Source organism: Pinus tabuliformis, chromosome 7 (assembly GCF_031772625.1).
Source record: "Pinus tabuliformis cultivar Carrire ecotype Pingquan chromosome 7, CPIR1, whole genome shotgun sequence".
Lineage (NCBI taxonomy): Eukaryota > Viridiplantae > Streptophyta > Pinopsida > Pinales > Pinaceae > Pinus > Pinus tabuliformis.
In genome coordinates, this window is record NC_142293.1 from 1,306,439,259 (window position 1) to 1,306,458,403 (window position 19,145).

The 19,145-nt window shown below is 35.4% G+C and overlaps 1 protein-coding gene and 1 pseudogene across 1 annotated transcript; both read left to right on the top strand.

The window, feature by feature from the left end:
• Positions 1–498: 498 nt before the first annotated feature.
• Positions 499–6,791, top strand: LOC149252311 (cytochrome P450 750A1-like). The gene is made up of 4 exons (XM_089454121.1): positions 499–856; positions 5,904–6,235; positions 6,584–6,643; positions 6,723–6,791. The coding sequence occupies exons 1-4, from the start codon at positions 499–501 to the stop codon at positions 6,789–6,791; spliced, it is 819 nt and encodes a 272-aa protein (XP_089310247.1).
• A 12-nt stretch (positions 6,792–6,803) lies between these two features.
• On the top strand, positions 6,804–7,364 carry LOC149252312 (cytochrome P450 750A1 pseudogene; annotated as a pseudogene).
• The last annotated feature ends 11,781 nt before the right edge of the window (positions 7,365–19,145 follow it).

Sequence of the window (19,145 nt, forward strand, 5' to 3'; positions counted from 1 at the left end):
TAATAACTATTTAAAAACACAAATTAAATTACCAAACCTATTCCAAAATAAACATAGTATGCAAACAATTAGCTTAAAAGCAATTACATCGAAAATATTAATTTTTCATAGCTAATAACACACACGGGCCCTTTATCACATCTTTGAAGAAAAATCAAAACTATATACCGATATTAAAATAAAGGAGAAATAATATAATATGCTTCATTCATGCCTATCCCAATCCAGTGGTCATATTCAATTTAACCGTGCTCGACCCAACTCAGTGGGCTTCTTTGACTTATAACAGAAAATGACGTTCTTCTTTCAATCGAATGCTGAGGACATGTTAGTTGTTGACTTCTGTATTCGTCAAGTAGCCTGTTTCTTTGATGCATAAAGCAAGAATATGTGGGAAGCGTTACGGTAAGTGGCCGGCCTTCCATTTTATTGAGCTTTTCTTAGTTTCGAAGAATGCAAATCTTTCCTTACATCAGTATGCACTACAACTGGTTCAAAATGTGGTTTAACGACTTGGTTCGTACTCCGACTCTGTCTGCAATATTAACTGCATCAGCTATTGGATTCGTGACTTTGTTATTCTTCTTTCAGATATTGCTGCACAAGAGAAGAAGAAACAACACCAGATTGCCTCCAAGACCCTGTCCGTGGCCAATTATAGGAAATCTTCATCAATTGAGTCTGCCTGCTCACCATGCTCTCAAGAATCTTGTGTCAGGGATTAATCATGATCGGCGCCACTCACTGTTCAAACGACGCCGATCACTATTCAGTAGTCGGCTAATCCGGCGTAGTTATGGCGTATCGGTAGCTAGAAATGTGTATAAATTGCCAAGCTCAGTAATGAACCGATCAAGTTTTTTGAGTGCTTTTGTTCTCTAATATGGTATAGCAGCTCCGTGTGAAGCTCGGTGGTGTGTGTTGTGGATAGGAATAGTATTCCCACGCTCCATGTGTGGAGATATCACTGTGATGGTGACGTGAGCTGAGTTTATTGTGTAAGCCAAGTCGTGTAATTTGAGATTGTGCCTTGTGTAATTGGTCCATGCCTTTGTTGGAGACACAGCTAATTGTGTGAGAGCATTGTGTATTTAATCACTGCTCTAAGAGCGATACTGCTATTCATACTGGTGCTGGCTGTGGGGTCGAAGGTCGCAGGATCGTAGTCAGCTGGGAGCTTTCTCTGGTCTATTTCTACTTCTTCTTCTGCCACTACTGCATTCGCTGAAGCGGATGAGTAGTTTTTCTGCCATTGCCATGGTCTGAGTCGTGTAAAGGTATAATGCAAGGTTTGAGGTTTGAGAATTTTCATGGGTGATGCAGAGGCCAACACTCTGCTTGCAATGTGTGATATTGAAGTGCTTTCCAAATATCATTTGAAGCAAAGAATTTTCATGCTATTTGAAAAAAAAAGTGAAAGTGATTTGAGTTAAAAGATTTTGTTGGGAGAAGTTTTAAAAGATTTGCTTTATTTCAAGTGTTGAGACTAAATTTAAAAAGGGGTGTTTATTTTTAATGAGAAGATTATAATAGAGTGATAAGGTATTTAATGCAGTGAAAAGTAAAAACAAAAATAAAAAATAAAAATAAAAAAAATTAGAAATTTTTAATAGTGAAAAGGAGTTAGTAAAGATTTTTATGGTGCATGTGTGGTGAAAGTTTTATGAGATTTAGTGAAATTTTGTGTATTTGGATTTAGATTTGGTAGCATTTTGGAGATTGGAGAAAGTTTTTTTTTTCATCATGGCAAATTTGTTTCCTGATACTTATTTGAATGAATCCACCAAACTTCATGGAGGAAATTATGTGAATTGGAAATTCAAGTTACTGACTATTTTAGAAGGTTATAATTTGTGGCCCATTGTGAGTGGGGATGAGCCCAAACCCACTGTTGCAGGTTCTATTCCAAATTGGGAGAGAAGGGAGACAAAAGCAAAGGTGTTGCTGCGTATGTCCGTAAAGGACAACATTATTCAGATTGCAAGACATCAAAAGAAACATGGGATACGTTGAAGGGTTTGTATGAAACAACAAATACAAACTAGATATTGTTTTTGAAGACTAAGCTTTTATCTCTAAAAATGGAAGCAAATGAAAATATTAGCAATTTCATATCTCGTGTCAAAGATTTAAGTGATAAGTTAGGAGATATTGGTGAAAAGGTGTCTAGTACTGACTTAGTCACCTTCACATTAAATGGCTTAGTGCAAGATTATCAAATTTTTGTTTCAAGTCTTTCAGCTAGAGAGAAACCCCCTACATTTGATGAATTGATAGGAATTCTTCCACAAGAGGAGGAGAGGATGAAGAGCTTTAATTTGGGCTCCAGTAGTTCAGATTTGGTGTTGGTAGCCAAAGGCAAATATACATACAGAGGCAAGCCATGGGACAAGAACAAAGGAGGCAAGTTTCAAGCAAAACAAAAAAGTATGACACAGTGTAAATTTCAAATCCATGATAAGATAAATGATGATTGTTATTATTGTGGCAAACCTGGGCATCAATTTAAAGATTGTTATAAAAGGAAATATAATGAGTCTAGGCAAAGAAACAGAAGACATAATGGAAATTTTGTGGACAAAGATACCTCAATCAGTGATGGATTTAAAAATCTTAAATTGTTTGTTTCTGATGCTGCATTGTCTGTGGAAAATGATGATGTGAATGCTTGGTTCATTGATTCTGGTGCATCACTCCATATGTCTTGTAATAATGAGTGGTTTGATAAATATCATGAAAACATTGATGGAACATATGTTTATCTAGGAGATAACAGATCATTTAAATTTCAAGGTTATGGAGTAATAGGTGTGAATTTGTCTAATGGACAAGAGACACAGATCCATAATGTGGTGTATGTCCCTGTTATCAAAAAGAATTTAATTTATGTTTCTATTATTGCTGACCAAGATTTGAAGGTGGAATTTGTTAAATCACAGTGTGTACTGAAAGACATTCAAGATCAGTACACGGTTATTGCCACAGGAACCAGAGTTGGAGGCTTGTATAAGTTGCATGTGACCAGGAAAAGTCATCAAGCGTTGGCATCTACAACAGTATCAATAGTAGATTTATGGCATCAAAGGTATAGACATCTAAATCACAAAGATTTAATGCTACTTCAAAAGAACACAATGGTTGAAGGTCTTCCTATCTTGAAGAATGATCATGTTGAATGTGAAGCATGTGTACTTGGCAAGCAACATAGGGAGAAATTTCCTATACATAAAGAAAAAAGGCAAAGGGAAATACTTGAATTAATTCATATTGATGTATGTGAACGTATGCAAACTAGATCTATTGGTGGAGCATGGTATTTTATTATTTTTGTGGATAATAGATCTAGGTAAACATGGGTTTATTTCATAAGAAAGAAGAGTGATGTTTTTGAGTACTTTAAATAATTTAAGAGTATGGTGGAAAAAAAACTGGTAATTACATCAAAATTTTGAGATCTGATCAGGGGGAAGAATTCAAATCAAGAGAATTTAATCAATATTGTAAAAGAAATGGGATTCTGCAACAATTTACAGTGCCACATACACCTCAACAAAATGAAGTTGCTGAGAGGAAAAACAGAACACTAGTTGAATGTGCACATAGTATGCGTTAAGGTAAAAATATCTCTAATGGTTTTTGTGTTGAATCCATTAATACTGCTGTTTATTTGAAAAATACGAGTCCAACCAAAATTTTAGAGCTTAAAACACCTTTTGAATCATTTTATGGGTACAAACCAAAAATGAGTCATTTAAGAGTTTTTTGTTGCAAGGAATTTGCTCATATTCCAAAAGATGAAAGAAGAAAACTTGATGCAAAGTCAATTAAGTGCATATTTATTGGTTATTGTGATAATCAGAAAGCATACAAGGTGATAAAATAAATAATACTAGTATATGGCATGATATTGATGATTACGTCAAATTAGATACAAGTGTTAAACAAGAACAGGAACAGGTACAAGTTCAAGAGCAAGTAGCATCAAGCAGTCATGACACTCCAAGGAGAGGAGAGGAGACTCTGCAAAGCTGAAAGAAAGATGAAAGTAGTAAAACTCCAAGAAGGTCATCACGTCAAAGTCAGGTACCTGTAAGGTATAAAGATTATGCATTAATGTCTCTTGTTATGAATGTTGTAGAACCTTCAAGCTATGATGAAGCTAAAGAATATGAAGAATGGAGAGATGCAATGAATGAAGAATATAACTCTATAATGAAGAATGGCATATGGAAATTAACAAAATTGCCAAAAAACAAAGTTCCCATAGGATGCAAATGGCTTTATAAATCCAAGTTTAATGTTGATGGAAGTATTGATAAACATAAAGCTAGATTGGTTGCAAAAGGATATTCACAAAAGGAGGGAATTGATTATGAAGATACTTTTGCACCTGTAGCTAAGTTGAACACAATTAGAATCATGATTGCATTACCTAAAAAATATAATTGGAAAATGCATCAGTTAGATGTCAAATCTGCATTTTTGAATGGTGAGTTAAAAGAAGAAGTTTATTTAGTTCAGCCTGAAGGGTTTGTAAAACAAGGACAGGAGCATCTGATTTGCAGGTTAAAGAAAGCTTTATATGGTTTGAAACAAGCACCAAGATCATGGTATGTGAAAATTGATTCTTTCTTTTATGAGAAAGGTTTTATGAGAAGCAAAAATGATCTTAACTTGTACATCAAGGAAGATGAAGGCAAGAATGTTGCTTTAATATCTGTATATGTTGATGATCTTATCATAACAGGAAATGCATGCAAGTTGATTGAAGAAATTAAAAATCAGTTGTCACATGTATTTGAGATGAAGGATCTTGGTGAATTACATTATTGTTTAGGTCTTGAAGTTTGGAGGGAATCTGGTAAGACGCTAATCACACAAAGGAAATATACAAGGGAAATCCTTAAAAGATTCAATATGATTGAATGTAAGGCAACATCTACTCCTTTAGAACAGAATGTCAAATTGTGCAGTGATGATGGAACCAAAGAGATGAATGGAACTATGTACCTTCAACTGGTGGGAAGTCTGAACTATCTCACCATTACCAGGCCAGATATAGCATATTCTGTCAACATACTTAGCCAGTTCATGGCTAAGCCTTGTGAAAGCCACTGGCAAGCAGCAAAGAAAGTCCTTCGATATTTGAAAGGAACACTTAATTTTGGTATTATGTATACTGATGAATTTGATGTTGAATTGGCAGGTTATTTTGATTCTGACTGGGCTGGAAATATACTACTGGAGACGTGTTCAATATTGGTTCAGGACCAATATCATGGAGCAATAAGAAACAACCAATTGTTTCATTGTTATCCACTGAAGTTGAGTATAAAGCATTATGCAATGCTACCTGTGAAGCAATATGGCTTAGGAGGATACTTGAAGATGTTGGAGAAACACAACAAGCACCTACAGTAATCAGATGTGACAATCAAAGCACTATCAAATTGGTGAACAATCCCATATATCATGCAAGGACAAAACACATTGACACACAACATCATTTTGTAAGAGAAAAATTGCAATAAAAAAAAATTGACTTATCATATTGTAATACAAATGAAAATGTGGCTGACATATTCACCAAGCCTCTTGGAAAGGCTAAATTTGAAATATGTAGAAGTAAGTTGTGCATTGTAGAAAATCCAAATTATGTTGTAAGCCTAGCTGAGACCTAGACCAACAAGCAAGTTAACATGTAGATTGTGATTAAGGGGAGGTGTCAGGCATTAATCACGAGCGGCGCCGCTCACTGTTTAGACGGTGCTGATCACTATTCAGTGGTCGGCTAATCCGGCTCAGTTATTGTGTATCCATAGCTAGAAATGTGTATAAATTTCCAAGCTCAGTAATGAACCAATCAAGTTTTTTGAGTGCTTTTGTTCTCTGATATCTTGCAGAAAAATATGGCCCCGTCATGTTTCTGCGCTTTGGCTCTATCCCCACTGTGGTCGTTTCGTCTTCTGAGATGGCTAAGCACTTTCTCAAAACACACGATTTGGTCTTTGCCAACCAGCCTCTAAAGACAACTGAAAAATACTTATCCTACGATTTCAAGGGTTTGATAGCGACTCCCTATGGAGATTATTGGAAATATGTGAGAAGAATATGCATTACAGATTTGCTGACTCCCAGAAGAATTGAGTTCTTCAAGGATGTGCGAGAGGAAGAGGTATCTGCCATGATCCATTCCATTTGGGGGGAGAGTGAGAGTGGCACAATTGCCGTGAATGTCAGCAATGCCTTCTTTACCCACACCACCAATATAATTTGGTGAATGTTAGTGAGGAAGAAATTTTCTAACAATGATTTGGGTAGCAGTGGCGAAAGATTTAGGGATCTAGTGTTAGAAGGGTTAGTTGCGGCGGGATCTTTTAACATTGGTAACTTTGTTCCTTCTTTGGATTGGCTTGATTTGCAAGGTAACAATCAATGAATAAAAGAGGCCAACAAAATATTTGATGCATTTGTTGAGAAAGTAATAGACGACCATATGGATCATGGCGTGGATTCAACCTCAAATGGCTAGACAAAGGCAAAGGCAGAATATGGTAAAGTCTTCGTCAATGTGCTTCTTCAGATCGAGAGTGATAAGACGGACGACAAGATCACGCGAGAAACCATCAAGGCAATTATGTTTGTAAGTCTCTTGGGCCTCGTTTTCTCTTTCAGTTTTCTACTAACATGAGAAATGAGTTGAATTTGTATGGATTTGTTAGGGCATGTTCGCCGCCGGAATGGAGATGATGACCATTACCTTAGAATGGGCAATGAGTGAGGTGCTCTGACATCCTCATGCAATGAAGAGGTTGCAGGAAGAAATTGAATGTACAGTTGGCAAACATGCCAAAGTTAAGGAGTCAGAAGTAGCAAGCATGAAATACCTCCACAGTGTAGTCAGAGAGACATTACGATTATACCTAGCACGGCCGCCAGGCGTTCCCTGTGAATCTGCAGAGGGCGTTACAGTAGGAGAATATCATATACCTAAAAAAACAATGTTATTGGTGATTCTGTGGGTGATAGGAAGGGATCCTAATGTATGGGGAAAAGATGCTTCAGAGTTCAAACTAGAAAGATTTATGGAGAAATTCGGTGGACACAATGATTATACGGACATAACAATTACACAAGACTTGAGGATGCTTCCATTTGGTGCAGGAAGGAGAGGATGCCCAGGGGCCCCTTTGGTTATTCCCACTATTTCGCTTGCATTGGCTCAGCTGGTGCACATTTTTAACTGGAGAGTTGAAGGTGATCCGTCCCAACCGGATATGAAGGAAGCACATGCAATGTCTATGCCCAAAGAAATTCCTCTCTTGGCGTTTCCAAGCTTCAGGTTGCCACTGAGTTGTGTTTAGAATTTGGAAAATTAGGGATATGTAGGTTTGGGACAGCCCGCATCTTCCCGCCATCCTTAGCGTTGGCTAGTAGCTTGTTTAATCTATTGTTTTGCTTGGTTGTGTGAGATGTTATGGCGATGTATTGTGCTTAGTGCTCCTGTTAGACGTTATGGCGATGATGATGAGAATTGCATTATGCTTAAATAAATTGGGTAAATACCGAGGTAACTTTCCTAATTTTCATATGAGTATCGATATTGCTGAGCCCCAATGTTTTGATTGATTTATGATCATGTTCCTTACGTAGTGGTTAATATTACATTTTCTTTTTCCTTTTCCTGCATATATATTTTGCATTGTTATAATTTATTTCGTCTGGTGAAAGCGAATTAGTATGTATTTTAATATTAAAAATTTAATTTTTATTATGCATTATATATTTGTGTGTTGTTTATTAATATATATTTAAAAAATTACTTATCTTTAATTTATGTTATAAATTTTTAATAATTTAGTATATATCATAATAAAAACTGTCAACAAAGTTGTTTATAATGTACTTTATTCTCTTCTTAAGAGAGAATAAATCAATAATTAAGTTATAAGAGTTATTTCTAAAAATATTTTATTAGAAAGTGAACCCAATATTAGAAAGTGAACCCAATATTGTTGTTTTTCCTTCGAAGTTACCCATTAAAGATAAACAGAGGGAGCTTTGAAATGAGGATGAGGTTGATATGATGTGATAAATTATGTTTCTTTCCGGAATTCCCGCAGCTGTTGTATGCAACTTACTTATTTTTCGGCGTCTTCTCGTTGTTTTTGGCTTAAAAATCAAACGAAAGCAGAATCTGATACCTATGTATATCTATGTTATTCTATCCAAAAATTTTAATTAAATTATCTGTATTCGTTTTTAATTAAATTGAAAAGTAGAAAAAACATAGAGTTTAGTTTGATATAAATTTAATCTCTCCTTCTCTTATTACTATATAGTTAGATATAAATTTAATCTCTCTATCTCTTATTACTATATAATTATTACTACGTAACACGCATAAAATAAAAATAACCAAGTGGTTGCTTGAGCCTCTATTTTTTAAATCGCCTTCTACTCCCAAATTACTTTAACGAGGACTTCTATGTATTTTGTCGGTAGAATCCAATTTATCTAGAACAACTTATTGATGAGGCAATTAAATAACTTTTTTCCATTAGAATTCCATTATGTTAATCTATTCGGTGTCCCAAGGTTTAGAAAATAAATACTATGTTTTAACTCTAAATTGGGAGCCCTCACAGCAACATTGTGATGCGTGGTGTTATTTTACTTTTCTCTAACCAAATTTGTAATTGTTTTGTATTCCTCTCGATTGAGGTAACTATTATGGTATTATTTTATTGCAATTATGGTATCCATTTTAGTTATAATTTGTTTATAGCTAAATTATATTTACTAATATTTTGCATATGTGGCATGGTATCTATGTGGGATGGTATCTATTTTAGTTATAATTTGTTTATAGTTAAATTATATTTATTAATATTTTGCATTTATGATATTCATTAGTTTTAATATGTTTTTTATTAGTATTAAATATGATTGATATACAATTCAGTGATTTGATTGTTAAGTTTACGAAAGATACATACTCTACCCTTCCTAGTTTTCAACCTGTGTTTTCTTAAGAGAAAACACATGCTCTTAACCATTAGGCTCACTCAAACTGTATCAATCACACTAATGTATATTTATATATTTATAATTATTATATTATATATTAATATAATATTATGTTATCACATAATATTATATTAATATATTGATAGTTATACTTCAAACTACTATATAAATAACATATAACATAATATTAGCAGTAATTTATTATTAATAATACTTATTTATCTCTTACCATTATGTCATAGCAAATAATTATTACACATGGATTAATATATATACACTATATATTTAACTTATATATATATATATATATATTTAACTTATATATATATATATATATATATATTCAAATTCAAGTTTTTGTGATCCATTTTTTAAATATTTGAAATACTTTCACAAGATACTTCTGAATGTGATTTCTTCTGAATATATATATATATATATATATATATATATATGAATTAACTCGACAATTAATAAACACAAAACATTACTAGTATAAATCTAAAAGATTTATATTATAATCCAAATGGATTAATAAATCCAAGAGATTTTTAATATTATAAATCCAAGAGATTAGCATTATAAACCCAAGGGAATAACATTAAAAACCCTTGGGATTAATGTTGTAACCCCAACAAATTAATAAACCCAAAGGATTACTAATATTATAAACCCAAAGGATAAATAAATCCATGAAATTGCTAATACTATAATCCCATGAGATTAATATTATAAACCTAATGGATTAATATTATAAACCCTAGGGACTAATAAACCCAACATATTAATATTAAAAATCCAAACGAGTAATATTATAAAAACTTGGGATTTATATTATAAACCCAATATATTAATAAACTAAAGGGATTAATAGTCTAAACCCAAAAAATTATTAATATTCTAAACCTAAGGGATTAACATTATCAACCCAAGGAATTCATATTAAAAAACCTTAGGATTAATATTACAAACCCAAAAGATTAATATTATAAACAAAGGGATTAATAAACCCAAGAGATTAATATTATAAACTCAAGGAATTAATAAACCACATTGCAATGTTAATCATGTCATGTTTTAAAATATAACTATTAATATATTAATATAATATTATATAATAACATAATCTTATATTAATATATAATACAATATTAATATAATGACCATATAAATATATAATAATGTGGTTGAGCGTATATTAACCATATTTTCTAGTGCGGTTGTATATGTGCTTGATATACTCTTATCGATGTATATCAACCAAATTAGTAAATGTGGTCATGCTTGTAAAATCTAAGATTTCTACCTTCTGAATCTTTCTAGGAATTTATGTCAAATATTTTACAATTTGGACTAAGATATCAGTTTCTTTTAACACACTGAGAAAAATAATTGCAATAATGATTTGTTTCAAATAAAGGTGCATGCATGCCAAAATGATGAAGTGATGAGATGTTGCTTGATAATTACCTTACCTTTCTAGTTTGAATATAATTTATTCAAGCAATTGCACTCCTCAAAAAAGAGAATTCACGTTTCATTGATCTAAGATTAGGAAACCACACCCAAAGATTCATCCAAAATTATAAATTCCATTTATAATTGTTTTCCTAACCTTAATTATATTAGACTTAAGTCTATATAAAATAATAACTATTATACAAGAAGCTATATATATATATATATATATATATATATATATATATATAACCAAATTATTACAAACAAAATGTTATAATATTATATTTGGGGTTGATAATACTACAAATCTATGCTATAAATAAAATGGCATAAACGAATGTTATAATCTAAATATTATAAACCCCAATATTATAAATGAAATATTATAAACCAATGTTATAAACCCCAATATTATAATCAAATGTTATAAACCCACATGTTATAATCATATATTATAAATTAAAAATTATAAAACTGAATATTATAATCTCAATATAAAACAAAATATTATAAACCCTAATTTTTTAATGTTGAAATGTGACGTTGGATAAATTGCAATGTAATGTAACATTGAATCAACTATTGTCACATTACAACAAAACTTGATCACGTTGAACAATTTAGTAATGACTATAAAGGTTGGCTTTTCTTGACTTTGTTGACTAATGTGGCTGACTATGTTTCACCGTTAATAATAATAATAATAATAGGAAATTATGTTTGATTGAAATTGAGAGTGTTCACTCTCAAACATAGTCAGCAAACATAGTCAAACATTGTCAACCACAATAGTAAATGTGGTTGGCTAATTTTGTAATGTCGCAATGTGAAATTGGATAAGTTGCAATGTAATGTAATATTGTGACAATGATTGTCACATTGTGGCAATGTTTGTCCCAATAGGACGTTGGATAGATTTTTATACCAATATGTTATAAACCCCATTGTTACTAAAAAATGTTATAAACTCCAATGTTATAAGCCAAATTGTGACAGTCGCACCCAAGGTCCTCGCATAAGATGCATTGTAAATATATTGTACATATTATGCAATATTTGAAATCAAGAAAAGGGGACTAAGTCGAAGGGACACATATTCTAGAGTTGGGGAAGAGGATTTATTTCTTGGGATGTTATGGTTTCTTGTGCAGATAAAGAAATCTGAATTATAAGAAATCCATTAAAGGTTGGCTGCTGCATGAATCAATGAATTAGCTCTTCAAATTAAATGGGCAATAAGAGAGAGTACTTAGGCCCATGTTGCTTAAGAAGAAACATAAGAAAAGAGGATAGAGGATTATGAAGGGGATGAAAACTACTAGGAAAGGAGGATGTGACAACAAAGGCAAGTCCAAAAAACAAGCACGAAAGGGGGGGGGGGGGGGTGGAGAAGGCACGATTAAGGGGAATGAAAGGGAGAAAAATTGATTCAAAGAAAGCTATAGGAAGACAGGGGAGAGACACCCATGCAAACCTATGATGTGTAGAGGAACAAAAAGAAGAGATAGAATCGAAGATTCAATGGTACCTTGTCAGCAGGAAATGCTTAAGAGAAGAGAAGAGAAGGGGATTTGTTCTCTATACCTTGAGGATGTGGGTTGAGTTACTAGTATCTAGATCCCTGTGACAGCTTGGGGTCCCTAGAGGTTTTGGGTTGAGATAGGATCCCTAGATCCCTATAAAAACTTGGGTCCCTGGAGACTATGGGTTGAGCCAAAGGTTTATGGAGCCTTGTAATAACTTGCGTACCTGGAGGTTGTGGGTTGGGATGGAATCTCTAGATCCCTATAATAGCTTGGGTCACCTGGAGGTTGTGGGTTGAGATATTAGACTCTGGATCCTTGTAATAGCTTGGGAAGAGGTCATCCTAAAGCATAAGCAAAGGAAGACTTGAACGAAGACTTTTTCTTACTTCCCTATTAGTACAGTGGATTCTGGACTCCCTAAAATGGGGTGAATCATTGTGTGTGCACTTGGGGATGCGACCTCTGGACTCCTTGTGTTGAAAAATAAATTAGCATTCAACTTATGGGATTGAGGAAGGAGGTGCTCTAGAGTCACTGTTTTAGTTGGCAGCTAGTGTGCTAGTCCTAGGAGGCAAGTACCCCCCTAGACTCTAGAATCTTTCTTAGGGATGAAAAATGTAAGTAAACATGTTTTCAACTATCTATGGCTAGGTGGAGAGTCCTAGTCCCAGAATCAGATGCCATGCAATTCCAAATATAAGTATCTGTGTATGCCTTTTTACCTTTTAATGAATCATGTTGCATTGTTGTTGGCAATGGTTCGGGATTCAGGGACTACATTTTTGTTGTTAATGCTTACATGTGTGCTGCATCTCAATGGGGATATGTCACTGATATATGTGCTAAATCCAAAAGAGAAATGTTGTGTGATAATTCTCTAATGGTAAACCTACAACATTTGATGCATAAATGTACAAATGAACCACATGATAAGAAAGAATAAGCCCTAATGTTGAGCGGAACCTTAATATACATACATGTTTAACAGTATGGAAGGAAGAACATAAATAAATTAACAGAGAAAGAATAGACCACGTTACAGTTCGTAGCTAAAGCCATGAGATCTTGGAATAAAACTTGAAAAATACTGGATTCTTAGACCCTTTATTAATATAAAGATTACATGGAAGACCCTCTACTTAGCAGGGTATATATTTGCTTGCATTCATTTGTTTGTCAAGTTACAAGTTGTTGTGTTACATGGAAAGAAACGAATAAATGTTGGGGAAAGTTTCCTCTGGGGCCAGTTGAGTCCATCAGCTTTACCTAAATGGCCTTCAACCTTGCATTTCTAGCAAGCTAGATAACTATCGTTTGAGTCTTCGTGTTTCCAGTGAGGCACTGGGAGGATCTATGTGGCGCCATAGAGTTAATTACAGGGTCGACATGGATTTAGGTACTTTTGGTGTGTGCGAGGAGAGGTGGGAATCTCTCAGGAGCCTGCACTATGCCCGTGGTAGGTAACAGACGGAGGAGTTCTTATACCGCAATATACGGATCTCGCTATCTGTGGGAAGGGAAGACCCATAGGTTGAGAACCCATTGGAGAATATACTGTATAAGCTAAGGAGGGGTAACACCTTAGATAACCATTAGTATAGTTACAAACTTTGATATAGATATGGAAGTCTATTGGACCTTTGAGATAGAGCGATGGTTGAGAAGACTGGGTTGAGGTAGCCTATGTTGTGGCAGAGCTTGTGTCTGGGGAGATTTCATAGATCCCTATCTAAGACATTGTATGAGGCAGGTCTTAAGTCCCTTCACCGAGTCATGGCGAAAATGATAATGAAGGATTTGTTTCAGTACGAAGGAGCAAAGCCCTAAATTTATAGGAAGGTTAGGTTATATTTATCCCTTTGACGATCAAAACCCTAATACAAAAAATATTCTTATTAGTAGGGTTCGATTTCCCCCTTTTCATGATTGATCGGGAGGGTGATGACATGGTCAGAAATATTGGAAGTCCCAGATCAAGTAATTTTTTTTAATCAAGTGTCACAGAGACAAATGGAAATAATGTCAGGGTAGGGGAATGTCACATGACAGTGACAACAATTTTCCTGTTTCTCGGGATCATTAAGTCGGAAGGTCGAAAGTCTCGGAAGGGTCAGATCCTGTAAGTAAATTAAAAATCTATAGAGCATCAGGGACTAGGGAATCAAGGGCCGTAAAGAGATGATGACAAGAAGACTTTTCATTTCCCAAATCTATCAATTGGCGGAATTACGAAGCTACAATGAATAGTTAGCCTGGAAGTATTTTAATAATAATGATGGGGTTGTTGTGTCCATAAGGGAGTGATCGCATTGGTACGATAACAGTGTAAAGTTTATGTGGCCATCCCAAAAGACTGGAATCCCGTAACTATTTCAGATTGAGTTTTTAAAAGTGATAGGGGTTTAAGGGTAGTGGGATGCCATTAGGAAAATGTGTGGTTGGGCCCGCACAAATGTAGCAGCTTTAGATGGAATGTTGGAATTCCATAAGGGAATCTTAATTAATAATTTTCTAAGAGTTTTGGTGACCTAGGGTCATGGGATTATATGGATATGAGAGAGCCCAAAATGAAATGAGACTATATCCATTGTGATTGTCTCACCTGTATTTTGAGGTTTCAACTAGGCTTTGATTCTGTTGGTTGGGGGAAGCACAAAGTTAAAGGCAACTGATCAAAAGAAGAAAAGTTCTCTACCCCATTCCTCGAATTTCAAAGAAGGGGTTGGATATGTTACAAAGTGGTATCAAAGCATCCTGGTTCAATACTTGGACTGGATGGCCTTTGTCATAGGCAAGTGATGAGTTTTGGAAAAATAAGTAAATTGTTGGGTGATTGTTTAGGTGTTAAATTTGTTCTGAACTATTGATTGTTGCTTGATAATAAACTTGTGCTAAGGTGAGTTTTCTGGTAGATAGAAGCTTGGCAAGAGTAGGATGATGATGTGAATATATTATTATTAATAACTATGCACTCACTGAAAAATTGAATGAATGATGCATATGATTCATAAATGGGCTTCCACTTTAACATGATTGTTTTGTTACAATAGGAATTCCCATGGAAAATCAATGAATGCAAGTTCATGATTATGATTTTTGTGTTTATTTATTATGTTTAAAATTATAACAATGTGTGTGATTGAAAAAACATCAGAAGAAACATAAAACAGAGAAGTTACAGTGATGAAGACTCGAATGGTTGAATATAGTTCCAACCAGACACAACATGGAAGTGATGGGGTCAGAGATAATGAAGAAGAGAGATCGGTTGGCCAAGGGGGAGGGAATCACTACCGAGAGTGGATGGACACTTTGAGAAGCCTAAGGGATGAGGTGAGAATATTTAAGGCTGATAATGAGAGGTTGGTAAGATCCCAAAAAAGGAAATATGAGATCAATGCATTCATCTTGAAAATTCTCTCAGATTGGCAGAGGCGAAGGCAATATGAAATGAGGGTTGGTCATAGAGAAGGGAAGAGCCTTCATGAGTTAGAAGAGAACACTAATGAAGAATATGTTGGTAGTTCCAAAAAGAGGCATAGGCAAGGGACTGAGGACACTATGCCATGAAGTGATCCTTTGAGCACTCCAACAGGAGGAACTTGCACACAAGTGCATTGTTCAAGAAAACCATCTAGTTCTGCTTCCCAAAGATATCATCATTCTTGTCATCATCATCACTAAGAAAGAAAAGAAAAGGAGCCTATGCCTGAATAGTTTAAGAAGGCAAAGCCACCTACATTTGAGGGGATATGAAGAAAGAAGAGGGTGCAGAAGCATGGTTGCTAGGGATGAAGAAATTTTTCGGAATACATTACTATTCTAAGAATATGAAGGCTAGAGTTGCCTCTTACAACTTGAAACGAAAAGTCAACATATGGTGGGAGGACTTGAAGAATGTTAGAGCCATTACTGACAAATATTTGACCTAGGAGGAGTTTGAGGAGCTCTTCAGAGAACAATACTTGTCTGAACGCTACTTCACAGTAAAGAAAAAGAGTTTTATGAACTCAAAATGGGTCAATTAACCAGTGATGAGTATGTCACCAAGTTTTTGAAACCGTTGAGGTATGTATCATATCTCAAGGATGAGAAATCCAAAATTTTGAGGTTCATCAGTGGGCTACCTATGGCATTCAAAGATAAAATTGAATTCCTAGAACCCTAAATCTTGAAGGGTATTATCAAGAAATTAGAACACTTCTATGAGAAAGGAAAGTGAAATCCTAATATCAAAAGTAACTGGAATACCAAGAGAAATGTTGTACATAAGAGGAATTGGACCAAGAAAAAATAAGAAAGGAAATAGGGGAAACACCCATCTCATACAAGATAGCTTCAGTAAAGAACCAATGTTGTTGTTAAGGAAAATGTGCAGAAATTGATGTTAGCGCAACCCAAGTTTGAAGGCCAAAAACCACTCAAGTGTTGGAACTGTTGTGGGAACCACATGAGGAGAGATTTTCCACATTAGCATGACATCATACCAAAGGATTACAACACCTAGGAGGCTAGCACGATGGGTGAAGTAGCTCGAAGTATGCCAATAATTTATGCAACAATGGAAAACCACCAAGTAGATCACCAAACATACATCATTGAGATGGAAGGTAAGCTACAAGAGAAAGTCATTTCTATTTTAATTCATCTAAGTTTTAATTATAGTTATGCCATCCCAAAGCTCGTTGAGAAGTGAATATTGGGTAAGGTATTGTAACAAGAACCTTGGTTGTTTCAATTGGCAACAAGGATAAGGAGAAGAATCAAACATTGGGTAAAGTCATGTGCACTTGAACACAATGGCACACCCACAACAACTCACTTGAGTGTGTTACCATTGGGTGGGTATGGCATATTAGTGGGCATGGATTGGTTGTACTTACATAAGACCAAGGTAGATTTATATGAAAAGGAAATATAATGCTTGGATGAGTAGGGTGTTGGCATTATGACTTAGGTTTGGTGCTATGGCACAGGTGTTGTCCTTGATGGCAACTCACTCAAGTGGAAAATCACTGTTCAAGCTCTCAAAATAATAGAAAATAAGATACCCACAGGTGTGCCTAACAAAAGCTACGGACCCGCAGGTGCCCCAAACAAAAAGTGCAGACATACCCGCAGGTTCTCCGAACAAAAGGTGTGGATGTCAAATTCACTCACTTTGATGCAAAGAAGCGCGCGCACGTGGGAATTTTTATGATTGATCCATGGTATTTAGTCCGACATGTTTGATCCTATGGTTTTGGTCCGTGGTATAGCATCTAAAATATTGAACCCCGGTTTTGGGTCCCTTGTATTGGCTTTCTATGGTTTTGATCCATGGTTTGTGTAAGGGCTTGCCTATAAAAAGGAAAGGAGATCATTTGGCTAGGCACTTATGTGTTGAATATCTTAAGAGGAACAAGATCTGAAATACTTGTAATCGGTTGATGAGATAAAATTAAACCTGAGCATGAGAAGGCTGATCAATTGAGGGGTCGTGATCTCTTTGGCACATGATCAGATCTGTGGATCTGATAGTCTGGGGTACAATTGAGGACTGATAAAGTTTTTATATTTGGAAGTCCACAGGAAAGATACGGCTCAGGTGTGGAGGTGCACAGTCCACCAGACGACGCAGGTGCGGAGGTCTGTAGTTCAGTAAGTGGCGCAGTTGCGGAAGTGCGCAGTCCAACAGACGATGCAGGTGCAGAGGTCCGCAGTCTAGTAGACGGCGCATGTGCGGAGGTCCGCAGTTCAGTAAGCGGCGCAGTTGCGGAGGTACGCAGTCCAGTAGACGGCGCAGGTGTGGAGGTCCGCAGTCTAGTAGAGGGCGCAGGTGCAGAGGTGTGCAGTTCAGTACACAGAGCAGGTGCGGAGCTGCACAGGCTAGACACAACAAAAGTACAGATATTCGCAGGTTTCTATTGGTGAAGTTGCGGACTTTTCTTGAAATATTTGTTGGCTACCTTTTCTCTATTGCTGCAGTATTCTGGGTTTAGATTACTGGTACTACTTTTCTGGTTACTGAATTCTAAGAAGCTATTGGCTGATTCATTAGTTGATTGTAAAAGGAGATTGGTTGATTCACATGTACTTGATGATTATTTGATGTTCACGGATCCATTCTGAAAATTTATGAAACGTGGTCCCTGGAAGAAAAGAAGTAGGTTAGCACCTACGTACTAGTAGCTCAGCTAGTACAAGAGCTAAGGGGGTTGTAGCTCCCTTCCAGGAGAGTCTGGAAAACGAGAGAGGGTTGTAGCTCTCTGCAGGTTGCAGCCTGCGTACTGGTAAAGGACTGCACCAGTACAAAATCATTGTAAAAAGAAGTTTCTAATTGAAAGAAGATAGAGACATATTGCAGCAGGTGGTTTTCACCCACATTGGGTTTCCACCTTATATCTGGTGTTCTTTGGTGTGACTATCTATTTTTCTTGTTCTTGTTCATTATTATATGGTACTGACATACAAATTAATGGTCAACATCTGAAGAATAAATTGAATTATAAATCTGGAAGGTATAGTGAAAAGAATTTAATAATACTGATTCACCCCCCCTCTCAGTATTATTTCCAAAAATTGGTATCAGAGCAAGTCCTTCTGAAAAAGCTTGATCGCTTGAAGGAATATCCATCATCATGAGCAACTACGAGAGAGAACCATCGATTAGGCCACCAATTTTTGATGGGACCAACTTCGTCTATTGGAAGGTAAGAGTCATAGCATATCTTCAATCTCTTGGTACAGAAGTCTGGGATATCATAGATATAGGGTACACTTTTCCATATACAACTCCTACAGATTCGGCTGGCAAGAAGCAATATGAAACAAATGCAAAGGTTGTCAATACTCTATTGGGATGTCTATCTCAATCATAATTTGTCAAAGTTATGCAGTATAAATCCGCAAAAGAAATATGGGACAAGATTGTTCTGAGCTATGAAGAAGATGAGGTAAAACGAGCAAAACTTCAAACCCTCAGAATTCAGTATGAAAATCTCAGAATGCACAATGATGAAAGTGCGGCTAACTATTTCCTTCGTGTAGATGAGATTGTTAATTGTATGAAAAAATTGGGTGAAGAAATAAAAGAGGCTGTTGTGGTTGAAAAGGTTCTAAGATCTTTGTCCCCTAGGTTTGAATCTA